At 52.4% G+C, this 23151-nt stretch overlaps 1 protein-coding gene across 2 annotated transcripts in view; it reads right to left on the reverse strand.

The window, feature by feature from the left end:
* Window positions 1–3840: 3840 nt before the first annotated feature.
* The window catches only part of Qsox1 (quiescin sulfhydryl oxidase 1), a 37677-nt gene continuing 18366 nt past the window's right edge, over window positions 3841–23151 (reverse strand). For both annotated transcript variants that reach the window (XM_076831450.2, XM_076831452.2), the window contains exons 3-12: window positions 23047–23092; window positions 22448–22550; window positions 19721–19811; window positions 17628–17773; window positions 15961–16095; window positions 13861–13990; window positions 11155–11277; window positions 10318–10465; window positions 7454–7633; window positions 3841–5626 (exon numbers count right to left, since the gene is read on the reverse strand). In XM_076831450.2, coding sequence (XP_076687565.2) covers window positions 4863–5626; window positions 7454–7633; window positions 10318–10465; window positions 11155–11277; window positions 13861–13990; window positions 15961–16095; window positions 17628–17773; window positions 19721–19811; window positions 22448–22550; window positions 23047–23092 — 1866 coding nt within the window. In that variant the 3' untranslated portion in view covers window positions 3841–4862. The remainder of the gene's footprint in view (window positions 5627–7453; window positions 7634–10317; window positions 10466–11154; window positions 11278–13860; window positions 13991–15960; window positions 16096–17627; window positions 17774–19720; window positions 19812–22447; window positions 22551–23046; window positions 23093–23151) is intronic.

Raw genomic sequence — 23151 nt, forward strand, 5'->3', positions numbered from 1 at the left:
GAATCCTAGAAGGGGACCATGAGGATGACCAGAGACTGGGCCAACTGCCACATGCAGTCCCAGGACTCTCTCTGGGTCACCAGCACACTCCTCAGAGAGGCCAAGCCTAAGAGGAGGTCTCCTCCACCCTGAGCTGTCACCAGGGCTCCAACAGCTGGGTCCTTCCATTAAGGAGACCACACTACCAGGTCAGTCAGAGGGCTTAGGTCCAACAGGGCCTGGAGGGATGAGGGGACAACGTGTTCCCTCTTGGGTGTGCAGAGCAGGGGAAAGCACGTGTCGGGATGGGATAGGCGAGGTCAGGCTGGATGCCCAGAAGCCTGACCTGGTGTGGGGACACAAAAGCAGGCACAGGTGGGTGGAGTGCACAGGCTGTTTCCTTGGGACTTGGCTTGGTCCTTAGAGCTGGGGCCGGAGTCCTGCTGGCCTGACTCCACAGCAGCCTCCCCTCAGAGGCAGTGCAATGGGAGGGGAGTCCAGAGGCCGGGTGGGGGGAGTGCTTGGAGGCAGCTCTGGGGGTCACTGTGAGAGGAAACTCAGTGGGGGTAGGCTGAGGAGGCCTAGGGGCACTGTGCCCAAACTCTCAGGCTGTGAGAGCTTTCCTCTTCCACACTGTCCTGGGCCTCCATCAGGACACAAACCAAGAGGCTGTGGCTCCTTCAGCCAGGAGTCATCTGTCCTGGAGGGCTCTGCAGGGCAAACCCTCACCTCAGCTCCCTACTGTCAGTGAAAGAAGGGCCTGGACCCAGTGGGTAGCAAGCTAAGTCTGGTGGCCTCCTTTCAAGAGTGAGGAAGCTGGGCTGGGGATGTGGCTCAAGCGGTAGCGCGCTCGCCTGGCATGCGTGTGGCCCGGGTTCGATCCTCAGCACCACATACAAACAAAGATGTTGTGTTCGCCGATAACTGAAAATAAATAAGTGAATAAAACATTAAAAAAAAAAAAAGAGTAAGGAAGCTGAGACTGAGGAAGTGAATGGCTCACCCAAGGTCATGTCCATTGGTCAGTGACCCCTCTTCTATCTAGCCCACCATGAACCTTAGACAGGACACTCTGCCCTCATTGAAGGAACAGGGCAAGAGCTCCAGTAGAGGTATATTTCTTTGAGTATGCCCCCACTCCTTGCCACCAACACACCACACCTCAGAAATCATCCCAAATGGTCTACTTACTCCAGTCAGGTGCCAATCACCAGTCTAAAAATTTAGAAAACCAAAAGGGTAGTTAATGTTCTTACTGGAAGGAAACAGGACTGGCATGTTCAGCTCCAACACCACCAGAGTCTCGGAGAGAATTCTGTAACTGCTCTAAATGGAACAGAATATGAAGAGAATCGTACATCATAGCTTGATGGTTGAGAGGGCAGATCTGGGTTCAAGACCTAGATCCATCTCTTGCCATTTGTGAGAACAAAGGCAAATTTATTTATTTGGGTGGAGATAAAGGGCATAGGACATTTGTTAATCTCCTTAAACCTCAATTTCTTCATCTAGGGCTGTTGGGGGATTAAATGAGATTTAAATGAGTGCAAAGATTAAAACTGGTAATTATTGATTCTGCAGTAGTATAAACATTTTGTAGATAGAAACAAACTCCAAAGCTTCTTAAAGCCCGCCTCATGAAGAGCTCCATGAAGAGGTGGACGGGAGCAGGGAGGCATTATTTCCACTGAATGCCTTCCCTGAGCCCTGGACAGTAGTACCTAATATGGTGGCCCAAGGGCTGGCACCTGGAGGCACAACTCTAGGGACACCTTCACAGAATATCCTGTGTGAAAGCCCCCCGGCCCCAGCACACGGGGCCCTTTGTTTTAGTAAGACAGGAACTGGACGTAAACAGTGGGCTACCATCATTGAGCACTTACTGTTTGCCCAGCATGGAACAACTGTCTGGAAATTTTGTAGTTTATTGTCCCTGACAGGGGACCTAAAGTCACACAGCCAATGTCAGGAGCTGGACTCACACCTGGATGTCAGATGCCAGAGTCCATTCTCTTGAAGGCTGGACTTGACTCCCCATCTCCAAGGTCAGATTTAAGGGCTCCCTCTGTGCCCACCAGCACTTGTGCTCCCTGGTTCATGCCAAGACTTCTAGGGAGGAGCCTGGCCAAAGGCAGACGCCTCTTGGTCCCCCAAGATGCAGAACCAAGTGAAGGTCCCTAAGGCTGCGGTCCCTGTGCACCTGCACATTGTCACCCAGCCCCCACTCCTCCACTCTGGCTCACACCTGGGCCAGGGAGACATTCCCCTGATGTCCTCCCTGCTGCTCTCCATCCTCCAGAGGACACTTCTCAAAATCTGGAGTCCTTTCCTGGCAAACTCTATTGTCACACAGGGGGCAGGTCGCTCCTGTCTTATCTCCAGCCTTTAGCCCAACAGGGCATTGAGCTAATCCTTAAAACTTAAAAAGAAAGCCCTTTGTTGGAATCCTTTTTTCTATTCCCATTTTTCTTTGTTGAGCAGGGCACGTGCTGCCCCTTCTGCCTTTGGTCAGACGTCCCCCATTTTCCTTGCTAACACCCACTCACCCTTCCCACCCAGCTCCGCTGCTATCTTGAGGAAATCGTCCCTGAATCCCCCAGGAGGTTATGTTGGACAGAGGTTCATTTCTTTGTCTGGGTCCCCCAAAAGAAGCCTTTGCTTATAGCGCTCCTCTGGGGACCTCCTCTTCTTTCATGGAAGCCTCCTAAGGGACAGAGAAACAACCTAGAAAGACACAGTGAGCCCCAGGTCCCTGTTTGGCAGCCTGTGTTGGGGAGGGGACCAGCTGGTCGCAGGCTGGCTTATCGAAGCTGTGGACAAGAGCCCTGGGGAAATCAAAGTGAAAGGCGGCGATTCTGCTGAGGAGTCCCGCCCCATCTATCAATCAGAGGGACTGGGACAGGGCAAAAAGAAGCTCACTGTGACACACAAATCCACACAACTAAGTGTATCCCAAATAAGGTCCAGTTTCCTGTCTGGCCCTGTGGACAGACACTTTGCCTGGGGCAGCCACACCAGCATTTCCAGCAGAGCCCGAGTCCTAAACATCAGGGTTTGGTTTTGGAAATATGGCCCCTGAAAAATCCAGGACTTGCTAACCGAACCCTGTCCTTGCTATTGTGCCTGGGAGCTTCCTGCACCCTACTTGGGCCTGTGGGTCTCTGATTCCCAACCAGGTCCTAGATAGCCTTCCCAGGACGGAGGGAGCAGGTGGATGACCCCAGCTGAAGGAGAGAAACCACCCCAGGAGCCAAAGAGATCAGGTGACACAGCAAGGAACAAGGGAGGGAGAACCCTGCCTACCTCCCCCACAGCTGCCCCAATACAGGGGGTGTCCTTGGCCTTTCACCTGCTCCACCCATGCAGAGGCCATCTGAGCTGTGTGAAGATGACAGAGAAAACCCCAAATCCGATTGAGGCTCCTGCTCCCCCTTAATGAGGTTCATTACCAGTTGCTCTGATCCTTGTAAAACCAGGCAGGCTGGATTAGGGGCAAGCTCTCTAATCTGAGACCCCTCCCTACTGAGCAGCCAGCCTAGGCCAGCCCAGATAAACAAGCCCTCCCTCCAGGAGGAGCTGAGCCAGGTGCACACAGCCTTCTCAGGGCCCTGGGCAGGCAGGCGTCCCAGGGAGGGCTGGAGAGTTCAGGTGGCCGGCTGCACATCACTCAGGCCCATGCCAAGGCCTATGGAGACTGGAGGGCCCCTGAGCACTGTTGGCAGTGGGTACATCTCCCGTGTTCGCATCCTTGCTGGGGAACTGTATGCTGGCTGTGTACAGACAAGGTTGGGCTCTATGCATCCTGCCCAGACCTGGCTCCTGGTCTCCAAGGAGCAAGTGAAAGAACACACAGGCGTTGGCTTAGCAAGAATAATTTATTCTGTAGCCTCCCAAGCAGTAGGGAGTGGGAATCAGCATGTGTACAGCCCATCCTCCTCAGACCCTTTAAAACTCTATCCCTGGGAGGTGGAACCCTGAAAGACAGGACACTCCCCTGTCAGCCCAGCACCCTCCATGGGGACCAAAAAAAAAAAAAAAAAGACCCAGCTGAGAGGGGTAGAGCCCAATGGGGAGAAGGCAACGGCTAAGTGCCTTGGCATTGAGGATCCAGCACCCTTCCCCACACCCTACCACCACCACCCCCTCAGGCCACCAATTAAGCCACATACCTTCAGCCCAGCAACTGTCACCTGCCCAGTGAGGCAAGGCCACACCAACCCCAACCTACACTCTTCTTGTAGCAGACATCCTCACCTAGAAAGCATTATTTCAAGAAGCCTCCAGTCCCCCCAACCCCATCCCAAGCCAAGAGTCCCACACAGATCTGAGGTGCTAAAGGCTGGGCAGGCCAGAAAGGGTCTGAGGTGGTCCCCCCCTTTTTTTTTCAGGTGTAGAGACCTCTTTGGGTCCAGAGGGAGAGGGGTGGATGGAACTCTGGAATGCAGTGAGGAGGTCCACTCAGCCCACCCAGCCTGGGGGGCCCTCCTCTAGATGAGACACCTTGGAAATTCTAGGCTCACTTGCCCCAATTTAGGGCTAAGATCAAACAGAAGAAATTGAGGCTTCAGCAAGAACCAGGAAGGGCTTCAAATAAGCTGGAAAACAGGAATGTGGTGTAGAGGCCAGGGCTTGCGCCTAAGTCCCACGCCAGAGGCTGCCCTCCTGCCGCAGGGCAATGCACCTGGACCTGCTCCTGTCTTTTGTGTCTATGGAACTCTCCTTCCCAGCAGACCTAAGGGGTTCACCTGAGCAACTGGTTTTCCTGGACTTCCCACCCTCCTGGGCTGGACAGGGGCAGGGGCTGGAAGAAGGCAAGGGGGCAAGGGGCCAGAAGAGCCCAAGAGATGACAGCTCTCTTTCCTGCCCCTTACAAGCTGAATGGTTCAGGCTGCAGGGTGACCAGCATGGACCTTCAGGGCTCTCATCCTGGCCCGGAAGTAGGTATACACTGCCAGCAAGCCCATGAAGGACAGGGAGTAGAGCCCCACACAGAGGCTGATGTCCAGGTGGGAGAAGCCCCCTCCTAGCACCTGCAGCCACTGGCCGTGGCCTGACACCACTAGAGCCTTTGGCTCCCCCTCAGGGATGCGGACTAGCTGCTTGGAGCCTCGGCCTCCTTGCCTCAGTGCTGCAGGGCCTCTGTGGTTCTCCTCAGCCCAGGCCCCAGCCAACAGCTCCCTGGTGTCTCGCTTGTTGAAGTGTCGCTGCTCCTGGGGCTGCTCCAGCACACCACTCTGGAGCTCTTCCATGTGCTCAGGAGCAGCTGTGCTCACCGCAAGGCCAGCAGGCAGCTCTGGGGTGCCACTTGCCTCAGGTCTCTCAGCTGGGACATCTGGGACTGCAGCTCCAGGGGACTCTTTGGGCTCAGCCTGCTCAGGACCCAGTGTTGAATTTCTGGTCACCATTTCCAGCACTCCCATCCCCAGCTTTGGGGTAGCTGCCAAACTCTGTGCACCCCTCCGGGGGGCTGGCCCAGCTGTAGGAAAGTCCAGAACGAGGTTTTGCGGGGAGAAGTGGGCCTTGAGGAAGCTGAGGGTGGCGCCCAGGTCCCACACAGGCTCCCCACTGAGTTCATTATGACAGGCAGAACAGAGTCCAGGAGGTGGCCACTGCACCTTGGGGAACTGCGGGTCTTCACTGGGGGCACCTGGGGAGGGAAGCATACACAGGCAGGCTGTGACTCTAGGCCTGCCCAGGAGCCCAGACCTCCTTCATTCAGAACAGCAGCTTCCCCTTCTGCAAAAAGGGCTCACCATGCCTTCCAAAGGACGGAGATGACAGCTGCAGGAGGAAAGCCCCCAGAGCCTGGCTCACAGCACCCAATGACTGGCACCCATCACATGAGGATTCCCGCCCATCACACCTGGCACTCTGTGGTTCTAGCCACTTCCCAGGGGTGACCTGGCCCACTTTACCCCTTTGTGGTTCTGTTGCCCGTTTACATTCTGGACCAGACATGGAAAGGGCAAAAAATCTTGGAATGATCTGTTTTGTACTCTGGTACAAAACAGATTTATCACCCCTCTCCCCCATTTTTAGTATTTATCACCCCTCTCCCCCATTTTTCTGAAATTTTCCAAATTTTATACAGTGAAACTCTATGACTTTTTATGATTAAAGGGAAGATGTTTTAAGGTAAGAGCTCACTGCTCAGGGCAATTCCACAAGTGCTCCTTCTACACGGCAGCCTCAGGGTAGGCAGGCAGGAAGTTTGAGGCAAGTGTGGGGAACCTGGGGGCACTTGCTGGGCAGAGTGTGGAGCTGCAGCTATGAGGACCCCAGGTGGCCTGCCACCAGATTCAGGCCCAGCACTACTCAGGGATGCCTATAAGCCCATCCTTCTCGTAGGAAGCATCTCTCCTGATAGTATTAACAAGAAAAGAGGTTGTGGACTGCTAGGAGACAGCCACAGAGGCAAGTGATGGGAATGCCGGAATGGTTATTTTGAAGAGGGATCAGTAAGCAAAGCCCCAGGATGCAGCAACCAATCAGGATTAGGCTGGCACAATGAGCAGTATGCACCTGCTAACTGTCAGTAGGATCTGAAAAGATCCCACCAGATAGGGCGAAAGAGCACTTGCTCCTGGTCCCTGGGGGGGCCCTTGGATCCCAGTCCTCCAGCAGCAGCTGGAGCTTGCTGAGCGATGGGGCTGGAGGGTCAAATGGAACACTTGGTGGCAGGGGTGGGGCATGTGGAAGGGGCAGTGGAGAAGACAGGCACTCATCTTCTAAGTCCACCAGGAAGCCCCAGGAGAGCACACCAAGTGCAGGCGCAGGCGTGCACTTTAACCTGCTCTGTTCTTTAACCTGCTCCACCACCAGACCCCCCCGCTCGAGGTGGGGGGGTGGTGGGTGGCAGGGGGCAGGGCTGTCACAGCCAAGCACTCCTCTCCACACACTGCAGCCTCCTGTCTACAGATGGCTCCCTTACCACCCGCTGTCCTTAGAATTTAAAGCTTTTGCCTGCAGGACCCACCAGACTCCAGCACACAGGGAAGGAAAGCACTGTGCGTCAGGAAGCAGAAGCCAAGGCCGCCCATGTAGGAACCAATCCCTGGCATCTGTCTCTTCTCTAGCCCACTCTATCATGAGTCCTGTCCTGGGGGTGGAAAAGCCCGCTCTCTCCTCCCTGTTAGTTACAGTGAGGTGCCACCAGCCAGAAAGCAGGATAGGGGAGGCAGAAGAGATGGGGACAGGCTTACAGAGGGGCCCTAGTGCAGGGGAAAGACATCAATATTCTTGGAAGAACAGGGTCTTATGGTGTCACAACTTCAGTTTTCTCATCTAGAAAATGGCTCTTAACGATACAGCATTGGTTGGCAGAACTGGCACAGCAGTGAAAGGGCTCTGTGAGCTGAGAAGCACAGTTGTTACCAAGGTGGCAGTGAGAGTCCCCCATCTCTGGCCCCCAATCCTGAAGTACCTGCTTCCCAACCATAGATGCCTGCAGCTTTGGGAGATGGCCCTGCCTTACCTGCGAGGCGAGCATTGACCCTGTTGTGGCGAGACCAGAGCCAGAGAACGGCCTCATTTGGGCTCCGGACCCTGTACATGGAACCAGCAGCCATCTGCTCGAAGTGGTCAGCGCAGTCCCGGCAGCCAAAGAAGAAGCGCACATAGTTCCGGATGGCCTGGAGGACCTCCTGGCCTGGGGCTGCAGGGAGAGGGGAATGCTATGCGCAGGATCCTTTGGGGTGCTTGCCCCTGCAGCCCTCACCGTGGCTCCCTTCCCCACTGCCTGTCCTCCCCAGCTCTGCCGAAGTCATCTCCTCACAGATACCCCACCTGTGTGACAAGGGTCCAGCATCTCCTTGCCTACTTCTCCCCTTCCAGGAGTCACATTAGAGGTAACCCCACCTCTTCCCAAACTCCTATGCCCCGGGTCTCCTTGAAGGTCACCCATCTAGTCCCTCACCATCTACACTCCTCAGCCGTCACTGCGCCATCCTCTGAAAAACCTCTTGCCAGAGGCAGTCTCATCTTGTGCCACCTCCAGCAGCATTCACTCAGCTGATTATACCCTCATCCCTGAAACACTGTTTTGGAGGTCCTCTTGAAGTCTCAATGGCCTCCCTTCCTCAGGCTCTCTTGCTGGCTCCTGCATACCTAGTGGTAGTCTGGGTGGTGCTGGGCCCAGGGCTCCTTCTTCAGTGCTCTTCTCTCTTTTCCCACTAGGGAGCTCATCCATCCCTGAGGCTTTAACTGTCCTCTACGTGTTAATGACCACGAAGTTAATCCATCCTCATCTCTCCAGGAACCCTGGACTCAATGGTGCATGCCTCTGTTCGGACAACTGACAGGCATATGCCAGACCCCTGAGTTTGCTCCCCCCCTCTGAAGTCTTTCCATAACTCGGCTCGTATGACCATCATCCACAGGGGCTCAGGCTCCAAAGCCCTGAAGCCCACTCCGTCCTCTTCCTCCAGTCCATCATTAGGTCCCGTCTGTTCCTTCAAACCCTTCCTGAGCCTGACCACCTCTTCCATCGGCACACCAGGAACTACATCCAGTCCACCCCTCAACTACATCCACAGCTTCCTAACTGGTGGCCCGGTAGCCCACCCAGCAGCCTCCCTAGAGCATTGCTCATTTGTGCCACTCCCCTGTGGAACTGTCTGGGGTTTTCTTTAATGGGAAACCATGATTGAAAACCCGCCCTGAGCAAGGACCCCATGCCCACCCGCCCACCTCCTCTGCCTGCCCCCTTCAGCCTCAGCTCCCTTACTCCTAGGCCCCGCCTTGGCCTTCTTGGGTGCTATAAACACACAAGCTTGTTCTCTGCACCGGTGCCTGGTTTTAAGCCTGTCTTAGGAGCTGAACTGTGTCCCTTCAGAAGTCTTATTTTGAAGTCCGAAGTCCTAGTACCTCAGAATGTGGCTGTATTTGGAGACAGGTCTTTAATGAATTAAGGTAAAATTAGGTTTGAGGTGGGACCTAGTCCAATAGGACTGTTGTACTCATAAGAAGAGGAACTCTGAAGCCAGACAGGGAGAGACATGTGAAGACACAGAAGGTGACAACCACCAGCAAGGAGAGAGGTCTCTGAGGGAGCCAAGCCTGCCACACCTTGATCTTGGACTTCAGCCTCCAGAATTGCAAGCACCCGGCCTGCGGCATCTGTCACGGCTGCCTGAGCCGACCAGACAGCCTGGAAGGTTCTCTTCCCAGATGCCCATGCCTGCTTCCCTCTGATGAGGATCGCAGCACGGGGCACCTCCCCAGAGAAGACCTCCCGAGCTGGGGCGTCTGCACACAGCACCCTGCGCACACCGCTTTGCTTTATCCTCCTCACAGCCTTCACCATTGACTGCAAGTGATCTAATTTTGTTTACTGCCCCTGGAGTGAACACTCTTGTCACTAGACTACTGGACCCTAAAGGCAGGGACTTAGTGCCTCATAGCTCTTGTGTAACTAGGACCTATGGCAGTGACTGGTACCGTGGGGATCCTCCCTAAGTATGGACAGACGGATCCACTGACTCTGGCTTCCCACGAGCTCACTCTGCCTCCAGCAGGCTGTTCCCCCTGTCCAGGAGCACCTCTTTTCAAGCTGAACCCCCATCCACCCATCTCCCTCGCTCTTCCTCCCATGTGAAGCCCTGCCCTCCAATAGTGCAGGGTCCCCCTTCTCTCCCTGGGCTCTCAGCCCTGACCCGCAGCAGGGCCCTCTGTCTACCCTGCCACACCCTCCACTGAGAACAGCGACAGTCTCTATGGACCCTCCAAGAGGAGCCAGTGCCTGATTAAACCTGGCTCTCAGGAGATGTGTACTGAACTGGATGGCCACCCATACAGTGTTAAAAGCAGGTGTGTGGCATGGAGGTCACCAGAGCCCAGCTGTGTGGCCTGGGGACAGAGCAGGGCAGCAGGGGAAATGTGATTCTCCATCTTCCTCAGGAAAATTATTTTTCAGAGGGAAACGATCACATTATTCACAAGGCACAGTATTAGTTCTGTAGACTGCAACAGACAGACACGATGGACTTCTTTCTTTACAAGAGTGTAAAAAACAGCATCACAAATGTTTCATGAGGACTAAAAACAAAGCAAGCTATAAGCCCTAACAAAGCCAAGCAGCAGCCTCATGCCCCAGTCTGAGGGGTATCATCCCAGAGGCAGGGGATCAGACTAGGTGAATTCTCAAAGTCCTTCAATTTGGGACCAGTTCCATGCTGGCTGTGTGTGGCCAGCTTCCAATGCTGAGATCCCGCTGGAGCCCCAAGGCTGTCTCTGACCCATTCCCTAAATATGGGCAGCAGAGAGCAGTCCTACCACCTATCCCTGGGAGGACAGGTCAAGGCAAGGGGAGCACAGCCATGGGTCAGACCCTGGACTTACCTGGCTCTTGCGAGTGGTCTATGCTTTGCTGACTTGCCTGCACAGTCAGGAAGTGGAAGAGGACCCACAGGGAGCAGGGAAAGCCCCGGAAATGTGGCTCACTCCCCTGGCAGCCAACCCAGTTCACCTTCTTGGCAAGAACAGTGTCCTAAGGAGCACATACGAGTGTGAGTGAGTGCACCATGGAGAGCAAAGGGTGGGAGCAGGGGCCAAAAAAGAAGCTTCCAGGAGACTGCAAGTTCAGCACAGATCGCCTCAGAGCTGGCACTTTCCTCCCACCAGCCACCCATCCAAGGCGGCAGATGACACAAATGAAGTCACACCCTCATCCTAGCCTCGACTCCCCATGTATAAAAAATCAGGTCCCCCCAAGCTTTGACACCCTAAACTCTATTTATTATAAGGTGTGCAGTTATTATAAGGCTGTAGTGATCCAGTGTGCAGAAGCCTGGAGAGGTAGTCCTGCAGAGGCAATGCCAAGGAGGGCAACAACCTCGAAGGCGGTGCACAGTGGCATCTAGAAACTCTGGTGCCTCACCATTTTTCTATCCTAGCCCAAACACTAACCAGCACTACAGGATCCCAGATAACTCACTTAACCTCTCTTAATCTCTGTTTCTTCATTTGTTAAATGGGAACAAAATCGACCTTCCACTAATTTATGAGGATTAATTGAGATACATGTGTAGGGCTCAGTAAACAGCAGTCTATCAAGTATTAATGTAAAGATCACCAGAATGCCAACGGTGGAAGAGGTGGGAGATTACAGTGCTCACCACCTGAATTCCCAAAAGTATCAAGCCTGGGGAGAAGGTTTTCACTACCCCCGAGACTCACCTCTTTTCTGCTGTCCAAGGTAGCTTTAAAGAAACTGTAGGGAATTTTCTTTTTCTTTTGCCTCTGAAGCCAGTCATTGACTGAGTGCAGGAAGTTCTGGACCAAGGGCTGGCCAGGGAAATACTGTGAGGAGGACAGGTGAAAATCGAAAGGTGAAAAGCAATTCTACCAGAGTCTCACAATCCTGCAGAGGGCAGGGCCTATTAGATGTGGGCTAAGATGGGGTTTTCTTCTCATTCCAAAACCACCAAGAAAATATTCTACCTAAAGTACAAACATGGATTCCTTACTGCCTTTGCTCTGGGGCACCTGGTTAAAGTCTGAGAAAGGGGAGGAGAAAGGAGAGCCTAAGTGGAGATGAGCCCTGCAGGTCTCTCCCAGGAAGGCTCAGGCCTTCGAGCTGACCCTCATGCCGCATGCCTCCACTGGGAGGAAGGCCTAGCACTGTGCCACATCTCAAGGCTGCTGGGAACCCGGGCCACATGTCCTCTTTTCAGCTGGTCTTCTGATGGGGCAGCTGACTGACCCACCGGGTGAGGTTGGCAAGATTGTTCATTTGTATTCCACTGGTTGCCAGTGGGGATAGGCCAGCGCAGGGGCCTAGAGCCAAGATCCAAATCTTGATGGTAACTCCCAATGGTCTCTGAGGAACATGAAAAGCTACTTTGACAATAAGTCAACTCAAATCTTATTAGTATCAGCACTTTAAAGCCACAAGGACTCCAGGGAGGAGTGAGAGTGAGTGTGTGTGTGTGTGAGTGTGTATGTGTGTGTTTGCATGTATGTACAAATGGGGGAGAAGGAGGGACACAGCAGTACAGCAGGTCAGATAAAATCACAAAAGTCAAGGGTTATATGTTTTCTCTCATGTGGAAGCTAGAGAGAGGAAAAAGAAAAAAAAGGTGAGGGGATCTCATGAAAATCAAAGGGAGATCAGTGAGTAAGGAAAGGGACTGGGGAGGGAGAGGGGAGGGCAAGGGGAATACTGGGAAATGACACTGCCCAATTATATCGTTGTATTGTGCATGTACAAATGGGTACCAACAAACCCACCATATGTACAACGATAATGCACCAATTAAAAATAGGGAAGAAAAAACACAGAGACATATGGAGAGGACAATGACCCTGAGAAACCTGCAGAGGAAAAAAGCTAAGAAAACCATTTGAGAGAAGGATGCTAGAGGCAGGAATGATAACCAAACACAAAACTCCACTACAGATTTCCTTCTCTGAGGAAGCCCTTAAGTGTTATGAGAAGTGGCTGGAAAGAATCAAGCCTCGCGTGCTCCCTGCACACAGGGTCCCGGGCTCATGCAGAGTCCCAGCTAAAGACAGAATTCCTCACTGACCTTCCCATCATCTTGGCTTGGCACCTTCCGCCTTCTGAAGCCATAGTGTCAGAAGAAAGGATGAAGTAAAAGGCTCTGGACTACAGGGAGCAGGGCAACCCTGGTGACCACACGCCACCCAGTGGCCAGTCCTGCCAGCCACTCCCATGAGAGCACAGGCTTCTGGGAAGAGAGGGCTCCTTCCTCACAAACTCACTTCCAGCACCTGCTGCAGGCTGGGCTGCTGAAGCCTCTGCCCATATCAGGTACTTTCTGGGGCTCATCCTCCCCCTCATACGGCTGCAAACCGCCCCAACAAGGGCCAAATGGAAAACCAGCTTTGTGTCCAGTGCGAGGGTGCCATTCTCCTCCTTTCCTGAGGCTCACTGGGGAAGCACGCACAGGTTCCTCTCAGGGCTGGCAGGAAGCTGGCACACAGAATGACCCTAGACCATTCTCCCTCTAATGCCAGGCAGTCTGCCTTAGGCCTCAAAGAGGTGAGGAACAGGCAGCTCTCAGGCCTCTGAGGAAAAGTCTCCATTATTGGAATGGACTAATATTGCATGAACCTCTATGGGGGCCAAAGACTATATCTTGCCTTGGGCTACAATCTCCTTCATAGGGTCCTCTCAGTGCCATTCTGGATGAGGTGGGAAAAAGGTACAGGCACAGGAAGTTCCCAAGGGGAGGCACACAGTGGCTGCAGACCTGTGCCAAGCAGGGCAGCTTGGATCAGCAGTCCAGGGCTTAGGGTAGCCAAACCAACAGTCAGCCCAAAGGGGCCCACACCAAAGCTGACTCAGCAATGGCCACTTGGGTCTAAGCTGGTCAGCACAGGCAGTGGATCTGAATCCAGAGGGATGTGGCCAGGGAGAGGTGGCCCAATGCCCCTGTGAGAAGAAGCCGGGCTCTGAGGCCCCTGGGGCATCAAGTCCATCCTAATCAGCATGCTTCCTCCCAGGAAAGAGGCAGTGCTAAGGCCAGGGTCCTGGACCCTCGGCCAGACAAGAAGGAAGACAAGTAATTCTCTTTTTCACTATGGTACCCCAGGGGTCCTACTTTCCCAGTGACCCCAACACAGACTTTGAGGTTCAAGTGAGGCACAAGATTTAGGTAGGTGGGCAGAAGAATGACAGTCACTGAACAGCTGGTCCCCATGCTCCACCTGACCCATGCATGGGATGGGCTAACCCTGGCAGTGGGGTACTGGTGTGGAATATGGCTGAGACTAGAGGGTAGCAGCCCAGGTAGGCTGGGGCAGCTGTTGGGTCCAGATCCTGAACCCCTAGACGGAGGGGCTGGCGTGACTAGATTTGCAGGCATGCACACTAATCACATCAGGAACTACAGACAAGGGAAGCCATGCCCCACTCACCTTGGCCAACACTGCCACAAACTTTTTCAGGGCCACCAGGCGCTGCCCCTCCAGAACTGAGAATCTGCCCACTTCTGTCCGCAAGATGTAGTGCAGCGCAGATTCCAGATCAGCCATGTAGACCTTGGAGCTGAGGACCCAGAGGAAGGCAGAGTGAAAAGGGAATTAACCACAGGGCCTGGGATAGGGAGGAGCATTCAGGAATAGAGGGAGAGAAGAGGAGGGGCATTGCTAATGGTCACAGAATCCTATAAATTAGCACTTGGCTCTGCTAGCAATTTGCTGAGCAAGCTTAGGTGAATAACTTCACTTCTCTGAGCCTCAATTCTTCATCTGTACTATAGGAACAATAATACATTTTTCATGGGTAGGTTGCTAAGAGGATTAAATATAAGTAAAGACGTAAAATTCTCTCAGTAGCTCCTGCCAGGGAGCGGGGACTTCTCCTATCCAGGTCCAGAATCAGTCCTCTTTTCTGACTCATTCATCAGACCATCAGTGAAAGGCTGAGCTTCGTTTGTTTTGTGTTCTGAGCAAAGACCTCTGAGGACAACAGTGCACACACAGAGCTCTGGAAAAGCTGGGCCCTCTTTGAGAGACCAAGGGTTTAGCTGTCACCAAGACTGGGGACTGGTGTGGTGGAGGAGCTGTGAGGTACTCGGAGCTGCCACATCTCAGGTCTCAAGGGGACCCCACTTCTTATCTCCTCCAGCCCTGGGGGGAGGGACCGAAGGATCCAGATGGTAGCGTCACCCCATGCCATCATGCTCCCTTGGGGTCAGCTCAGGACTCTGATGGGAAGGGCCCTCGAGCACTGGCTGCTTCTCTACCCCTGCCGCCTGGCACCTGGTTCTGGCCTCAGCTCTAGAGCGAGCTAGTTCTGAGAGCCTGAGCAACTCAGCTTTCCTCCCTGGGCCTCAGTGGCCTCACCTGGAACATAAATCAGTCACTCCATTCATCTGCCTCCTATAGGTGCACAGCGTCAACAAGACAAGCAACCAGGCCAGTATGGTGAGTGCCTCTCAGGGCAAAGTCCCCTCTGCCCACTCTGGTGTCCCTGGCCCTCAGTTTTCCTCTCCATAATTGTTTCTGCCTCAAGAAGGGACTCTCACTGCATGAGATAATGTAAGGAAGGTCCCCAGCACAGAGCTGGGCACATCAGCTATTATACTAATGTGTAATAATTATCATATAATCATAACTTCTCTAGCTCACTCATCAGACCATCAGTGAAAGGCTGAGCTTTGTTTTATGTTCTGAGCAAATAATCATAACTTGAATGCTCATAATGACCACTACCACTTCTTGGTTTCTCTTTCCTTCTCCCTTGATTACTAAAAACCTCTCCACTGGTCTTCACCACCCTAAATCCCATATGCTAGATGCAAATTCCTTCTTGAAACCCTTCTAGGACCTTCCCACAAGTTTCTTGTTCAGCCTTCTCATGGAGGTCACTTTCCTGACCCAGCTCTGAGCTACACAGATATTTCCCCTTGGTACAGAGCTGGGTGCCAGAGCAGAGGTCCACAGCACCATCTCCCTGCCCAGCAAACAGGATGTCTACTACAGGAGCAAAGCCAAGGAGCTTAAGAGATAATAGCAGCTTTCTCATGCTTACAACCATGCACAAAGATATGAACTACCTGGAAAAATTACTTTTCCTTGACACCAGAGGCATTCCAGTGAGGTGGGCATCTTCCTAGCAGGGATGGGGAGTTGGGTGGGGAGTTGGTTTGCAGGCTGCTGACTATCCTTCCAAGCTGATCTATTTATTCTTGAATAGAGTTTAGCTTCAGCCAGGTGGGCGCTGGACAGTATTCCCTCCACTGTGAGGGACATGTATGCTATTCAGCAGTCTCTACATACGTACGGCATGGGGCCCAGTCAGCAGACACTGAGGCCACCAGCTAAGTCACACAGCAAGGCTCTCCTATGCATGGCCAGCAGCTGGGCACCCCCAAAGGCCAAGACCAGCCCTTGGGGATGGGGGAGCATAGGCTCAGAACAGCAGATGCTACACCAATGACAGGAACTGGACGGGCAAGACAGTGTCTGTCACAGAGGGGGAGGGGGTAAGTGGAGAACAGGACATGGCCTTACCGATCGGCCAATTTCCACACCGTGGGTGCTACCTTGTCAGCAATGGTAGGTACAGCTGTGGTCTGGGGAGCCGCCCTGGTGAGCCCAGAGAGCCTCTGCAGGTAGGCAGTGTAGAAGGACCTGGATTCCATCAGCCTGTGGGGAAGAGGGCACAGGGAGGCTGATCAATGTCAGAATGAAGCGGGGTGACAGAAAGGCTTTTGAAGAAGTTTACAAACTTGGTTCCGTCTTGTTTTGAAGGTCAAAGGTGGGACTCCCAGGCCTCACATCAACCTTCCCATTCACTGCACACTAGGGCCTCTGGGATACCAGACTGTTGCAGGAAAACATCTGGAAAAGCAGCTATAGGTCAGGAGAGAGTGGGACAGGCACCTGGCAGGGAAGTGGGCCCCTCTGGGCACAGTGTTAGTCCTGCCCATGGACAGGGATGGCTGAGCTTGACTCTCCTCCCCACAGACCCAAGGCTCCAGAAGGCACCAACCTCAAGGCAGCCCCCCTCATAGCCTGCTCTGAGGTGTCATGAGGTGGCATTTCTTCTGGAGGAAGTTAAGGGAGTTTGATAAGTGATTAAGAAATCTTAATAACAATAGCAAAGAACTACCAGGATCCTCCAAATCTCTTGGTTTCTCTCTTCTGATACAGAGGAGTCCTCAAGGGTAAGAAACCTCACCTGAGCACAAACTTCCCTCACCAGGCTCAGGCCACGGGGCAGAGGAAACACCATGCCCAGCAGCAGTGCACTGCAGTGCCCATGGGAGCTGGCATCAGGAAACTCTGCTTTCCACTCCACCGTCCTGGCCCAGCATTTATCGATGAGCAGATGGCTTGGGAGCAGCATCGTCACAAACAATTTTCCCCTCCACCAACTCCAAGTGAGGAAACAATGCTTCTTGTATCCACCAGGACTGGCACTTTCTGGGCCTGCCCAGAATCTAGCCCTACCATCCCCCTGTGGCCATCATGCTTCCTGAGTCTCTGACAGGCCTGCTCCAGAGCTGCCTGGTGATCTGGGCCAGAGCAAGGGCAAGTGTCCACCGTGCCCAGTGTCAGTGTAGGATGGCACTAATGGCCCCGAGGGGCGACTCACTGGGCACCTCAGGCGAGCCTGGATCACCCTGCCCTCGAGCTGCTGCCTGTGGGGCCAGGGTGACATCAATCATCTGCCCAGGAAGGGCACCAAGGCACCATCTGGCGCCATTTAACGGGCCATTCAGCAGCAGGAGCCTGACAGTGGGGCTGAGGCTAGCCTGATTGTTTTCTCTCAGCATTTTGGAACAGGCTATTGTCTGGCTCCTAATGAACTTTTCTGCAATTAGAAAACCAAAGGGAGGGAGGGTCAGGCATATTTGAGCCCTTGCCAGGCCTGAAGCCTGCCAATGAGTTTGTCTGCGGATAGGGAAGGATGGGAAACAGGATCAGGGCTGGGTGTGGGTGGTGTAGAAGCAGTCAGGACTGAGGCAGGACCTCTGAGCTGTGGAGGCCATAGGGCCCTGTCCCACACAGAGGGCAGACATCTGCTTCTCCTGCAGGGTGTTCCTCCTGTCCTCCAAAGAATCTCCAGGGAGAAAGGATCTGTCTGCTAGGGCTGTGTCCTCTCTAGGCAGGCAGGCAGGCAACAGGCAGAATGAGCACGGGAGGGAGAGAGAGCAGGGAGACAAAGTACTCACACAGGGACTCGGGAGACAGAGCCATTCCGAAACAACAGGTAACAAGATGGGAAGTCAGTGACACCAAACTTGCTCACCACATTGCCCTCCGTGTTCAAGACCCTGCGCACCACCATGCCTTGGTGCTGGGATAGGTCCAGAGTTACCTGCAGAGACAGTAAGACATCTGAGGGGCCACGCCATTAGGTAAAGCGGGTCAGGGGATGAGTCCCAGTTCAGTGCTGGGTAGGCACCAGTTGGCAGCTATACTCTGTTCAGACTCAAAGCCTTTCGAAGAGTAGACCATAGTGAAGAATGAGAGTCTTGTGCCACCACAAGATTCCAGCCCACAGGTAACAAGTGCCAAACACCACCCAAGAGGTGGTGCACTTTGTAAGTGCACAGACCTCATACTTTGCATTTCCCAGGGCAGTCCCAATTTAATATAATTTCCTTACCAATAAAAGCAATAGTAAAAGGCCCAGTAAAATATGGGGCTTTTTTCCTTATATTTATAAAGCTTTCTAATTATATTTTTGGTCAGAAAAATATACTTCTTTTATTTTTAGAAAGATATAAGGGACAATATTAGCTAACATTTATCACATACTATGTATTTTATATAGATCATTAAAATCTTCAGAATAACACTGAATAGGAACTACCATCAGGGCAGTGCACTATGGCTGCCAGTGTGAGTGTCCTGGTGCCATGGGAGCAAACCTCTCCCTGGCTCAAATCCCTCACCTGCAAAACTACAGTAACTACAACAGCAACAGCAATCTCAGAGGGCCGCTGTGAGGACTGCACAGGTTAACTTTATAAAAGTACTTGTAATGACAACCAGTACTCAGTAGGCGCATAAGTATTTATTTAAAAACGATTTGTAGCTGAAGAACCACGAGAAGTGACTCATGTCTCTAGGTCCCACAGCTAACATGGGCCTGAACTCCAGAACCTGACTTTCAGCCATACCACCGTCTTGCCTCTCCAATTCACCCTCCTAAACATGACCACACGAACACAGAGCTGCGGGCTCCACCCATGGGGCCCTGCCCTGATTATGGGAACTTGGGATGAGGGGAAAAGAGCTGATTCCCATCAGCGTCTATCAATCACACTTGCCTAACAAGCCTGGCCCCAGGCATTGACAGGGAACCCTGAGAATTGGATACTCCTTCAGCAAAGCTGCCGTATACCTCCCTCTTCCCTGTGTTTTCTCTGAGGAGCTGAAGTACCCTGAGAGCTTCTGGCTTAGATCCAGAGCACCATCAACTTGTTTCTGCAGGAGAGCCATCTGGGCCCACCATGGTGTTCCCCATCACCCCTTCAGGTCTTATCTCCCTGAACTGCCTCCCACTCTAATCTGGGAAAAGCTCCCAGGCAGTTTGCAGGGAAGTCCACAAGCCAACAGCAAAGCAGGTGCTCTCTGCATTAGACAATGGGATAGAGCTATATAAAGCACCTATCATGTGCTGGCTACTAATCCATGTGCTGTTACCTAAACTGCCCAGCTATGCTAGGAAGAAACATAACCATCACTACTCTATAGACAAGGAGATAAAGCTGAAAAAGTTGAATAACTTGACCAAAGACATACCATGTAAATGATGGAGTGGAAATTCAATCTGAACCGCCTGGTAAAGGACACCATTTCTTCATGAGGGGACTGGGCCATCTCTAATGTCTCCCCCTCCCCAATTTTCTATTCCAATTCTATGTGGCTGGGGCAATGTGGAAACAACACAGGCTTTGAAGCAAGACAGACCTGGGCCAAAACCGTGTTCTACTTTACCAGCCATGTGATCCTGGACATATTTGGTGGTCTGCTAGTTGTGATCAGCAGCTGTATGTCATCAACCTATTCCTATACTCGAAAAGCAGCAGTTTTCAGTTACGTTTGGTTTCAGTGAAGGAGATTAAGAATGAACAGAGGTTATAAACAGAAAGGCTTAGCTCCTACACTTCCCATCTCCCCCAGCAGGGGTCAGGCTGGTGCCAGACTAAGAAACGCAAAAGGCCAAGATCCCAGTGCTGGCAGGAAAAGCTGTTTCTGAACTGGGACTTCCTCCCAGCAGCTATCCCAGAGTTGCAGGAAAACAGAGGCACCTCACCTCTCTACCCAGGTAGGAGCCTTCCTTTTCAAAGACCAAGGCCAGATACTCTTCATTGTTTCTTGCAAAAAATCCTTCAATCTCTTCCAGCCTGCAAGAGACAACTCAGGAGGTCACTCTCTCCACAGCCAGTGGGAACAAGGCATAACTGACCATGCAGTGCTGCAAGTCCAGCCCACTACCCTGTGGCTCTGTGGAGACTCTTCTCCCTCTGCCAGTCCTGCAGCGAGAGAAAGCCAAACCCTTGGTCTCAAAGGTTGCTGCCCCTGTTACCTAACTCCGGTTCTTCAGAGAACCACCTTGGGTTTTTTGGGTTTTTTTCTTCCTATTTTAGGAGGCAGGGTGGGGAGGACTGGCAAGGATGCTTTGAGACCCAGATGTCACTGTGTTCTGGGTAAGGCCCAGGGTTACTGGACATGGTTTTACTGTTCCCCTAGGAGAATGGTGATTAGAACCCATCAGATACGAGCCCTGATCCTGTGGAAAGTCACACCAAGTGGGAAAACTGCAAGTTCCTCTCAGAAGTGGGCAAAAAGGGGAACCAAAGAACCAGAAAGTCCTAGGTGTAGGAGACCTCCAAGCTAACAAAATCCAAGATGAGTCTAAGATGAGGAAGCTGAGGCCCAGCTTTCTCAGGTGGAAATGATTAAAAAGGCAAATTTTATCCCCACAATCGGGGAAGTTACTATAATTTGTTTTAAAAACTCTGTCTCAGTAGAAAATAATATAAAAAATTATTTGTTTCCTTATTCTTTTTTTTTTAAAGAGAGAGTGAGAGAGGAGAGAGAGAGAGAGAGAGAGAGAGAGAGAGAGAGAGAGAGAAAATTTTTTTGATATTTATTTTTTAGTTATCGGCGGACACAACATCTTTGTACGTGGTGCTGAGAATCGAACCCGGGCCGCACGCATGCCAGGCAAGCGCGCTACCACTTGAGCCACATCCCCAGCCCTGTTTCCTTATTCTTATTAAAAACATTCCAGGCTGGGGTTGTGGCTCAATGGTAGAGCACTCACCTAGAATGTGTAAGGCACTGGGTTCAATCCTCAGCACCACATAAAAATAAATAAGGGAAATAAAGGTATTGTGTCCAACTACAACTAAAAAAAATTAAGAATAACAACATTCCATGCATGTTTAAGAGGCTGATAGGTGAGAGGTCACAGGGAAAAGGCAACCACATCTTTTTATCTTCAACTTGGCACTTCATTTCCCTTTATTGGACCCAAGGACATGGCAGCAATCAGCCCCAGAGAGAGGTACAACATGGGGCTGTTGCCAGAGCCCAGCCTGATAATAGGACGATTGGGTATGCCAGAGAGGTGGGAGTCAGAGTGCACCCGACTCAGTGGATAAAGAGGTGTCACAGATACCGCAGCCTCCAGGGGTAGCATCAGGTGGCTGGCCTCTCAGACGATGTCCCTAAGCCTGCCCACAGCTGGCTGAAGAGCAAATCCTCAGCTTCCTAGAAAAGGTGACTTCTTTCACCATGTACCTTTGCCTCCTTCTGAAATAGGTGGCTTAAGAGGGTCAGTTGGAGAGAAGATGGGAGATTTGGCCAATTTGTTATTTGGAGATCCCCAGGGCTAAAAAATGCACCATGGGAGAAGTACTTGTGTGTGTAAGAGACAGACACACAATCATCAAGAAATGAAGAAGGAAACATCAGAGTGGCGGAGGAGTTTCCCAAAGGGATGGGGTCTGGTTGAGGAACCCCAACCCATATCAGGACCATATGCTGGGCAGCCCAGGGTCTCCACAAGGCCCTCTGGGAGGAGGGTGAACTGGGAGAGATGATAAAGCAGTCACTGTGAGCTGGATTAACCCCAGCTGATACTAGAAACACAAACTTTCAGCAGGGCTGTGGCTTTGAAGGACACCAGCACACAAGCCTAGAAAGCATCAAGCAAACACTGGCCCTGAGCAGCCTTCCCAGCTCCAGGACCTTGCTGTGCTGGAGGCTGGGCACTCTCAGTTGTCTCTGCTGGTACCTGAACTTGTTCCCTCTTGGCAAGAGTCCCCAAGGTAGGCATTATCCTATCCTCAGTTCTCATCCAGAAGTTGGGGGTCTAGTGCTTAGTCTGCCTGTCTCCTTTTACGGGAGAATTTGTGCAAGACAACAAACACTGCAGTATCCTAATTTTCCTAGGAAAGAGGCAACATGGAAGGTTGCCTGGAAGGTGGGTATAGAACACCAGCCACCACACTGGATGCTCTGTGGCACAGGGAGCCAAGGTTGCTCCCTACCCCAGTCACAGCCACCACTCAGAAAAACAGCCCTCTTCTATTCATAGGGACAAACCCCTACTTTTCTGAGTCCCTTTCCCTTCTCTTCTAAATGGTATGTGATCTCCTGTCCACCCCCAATTCTGTCAGTGGCCTTCCCTGGGTTAGATCCTATAAATCCAGCTGCTCTTCCAACACTCCTGAGAACAAGCAGGGAGCAACAGGTATGACCTGGAGATCCCCCACCTGTCCTCTCCTTCCTACCCAGAAGAATGGACCATTGGCCCCTCAGTCTGCTGCTGAAGGACAGGGGGCCTCAGAACCTGCAGCAAGAGGAAACTGCAACAGTTTCACCCAGGTGTCTCCAGGCTCTGATGAACTGTGAGTCTGCCCCACAGGCAACCAATCAACATGGGTCTCTGCCCTATGGCTCCCACCACCCTCTTGCTCCCAGGTACAGGACCCGACCCACATTATGCTCAGCCTCCCCAAGCCCAAAATACCTGGCAGGTTCCAGTGGTGGACAAGATGAGGGCCATGTGTCACGGTGGGACTCCAGGGCATCAATGAGTCTCTCCCGCAGGGTCTGTACATCAGCTCCAGCCACTGTAAATGAAAACAGGCATGAGGGGGTAGTTAGGAAAGAACAGATCTGTGCCCTTCCAGCCTCACTCAGCAACAAGGGCCCAGTCCTGAGAGAGACGCATACAGTCCTATCTCAAAATTGGGGAGGGGGGTTCCTCTTGTGACCTGAAGCAAAGCAAGGAGCCCCTTCCCTCAGAGGGAAGGAAGGAGTCCCCCCCACACTGGCCTCTGAGGGCTCTTCCAGGGGCTATCTGGTCTGCCCTGATACCAACCCCATTTTGACATGAAGGCTATTCTTGAGATGTGGTGCCCTTCGTCCCACCCCCAAACCTAGGATGGGTCACACCTGAAGGAGTTTCTTCAGCCTGGTTTTCCTAGGGTCTTTCCCAGGCTGACAGAAGAAAATGTATAAGGCTTCCCTCGGGGATTCTTCACCCAGTAGAAGGCCAGGAAGAAGGGGGAATCAAGGAGAGCAAGACATTGTTAACGCACACTGTGGCAGAGCCAGGACACCCACCTGGTAACGTTGTTCCAACTCCACTTTTGGAAAAGGCCTTAAAGAACTGGAAGAAAAAACAATGGCAAGAGTCAGCAATTCATGCTGGCAAAGAAGACAAGAGTG

This window comes from Callospermophilus lateralis, chromosome 13 (assembly GCF_048772815.1).
Source record: "Callospermophilus lateralis isolate mCalLat2 chromosome 13, mCalLat2.hap1, whole genome shotgun sequence".
NCBI classification, from domain to species: domain Eukaryota; kingdom Metazoa; phylum Chordata; class Mammalia; order Rodentia; family Sciuridae; genus Callospermophilus; species Callospermophilus lateralis.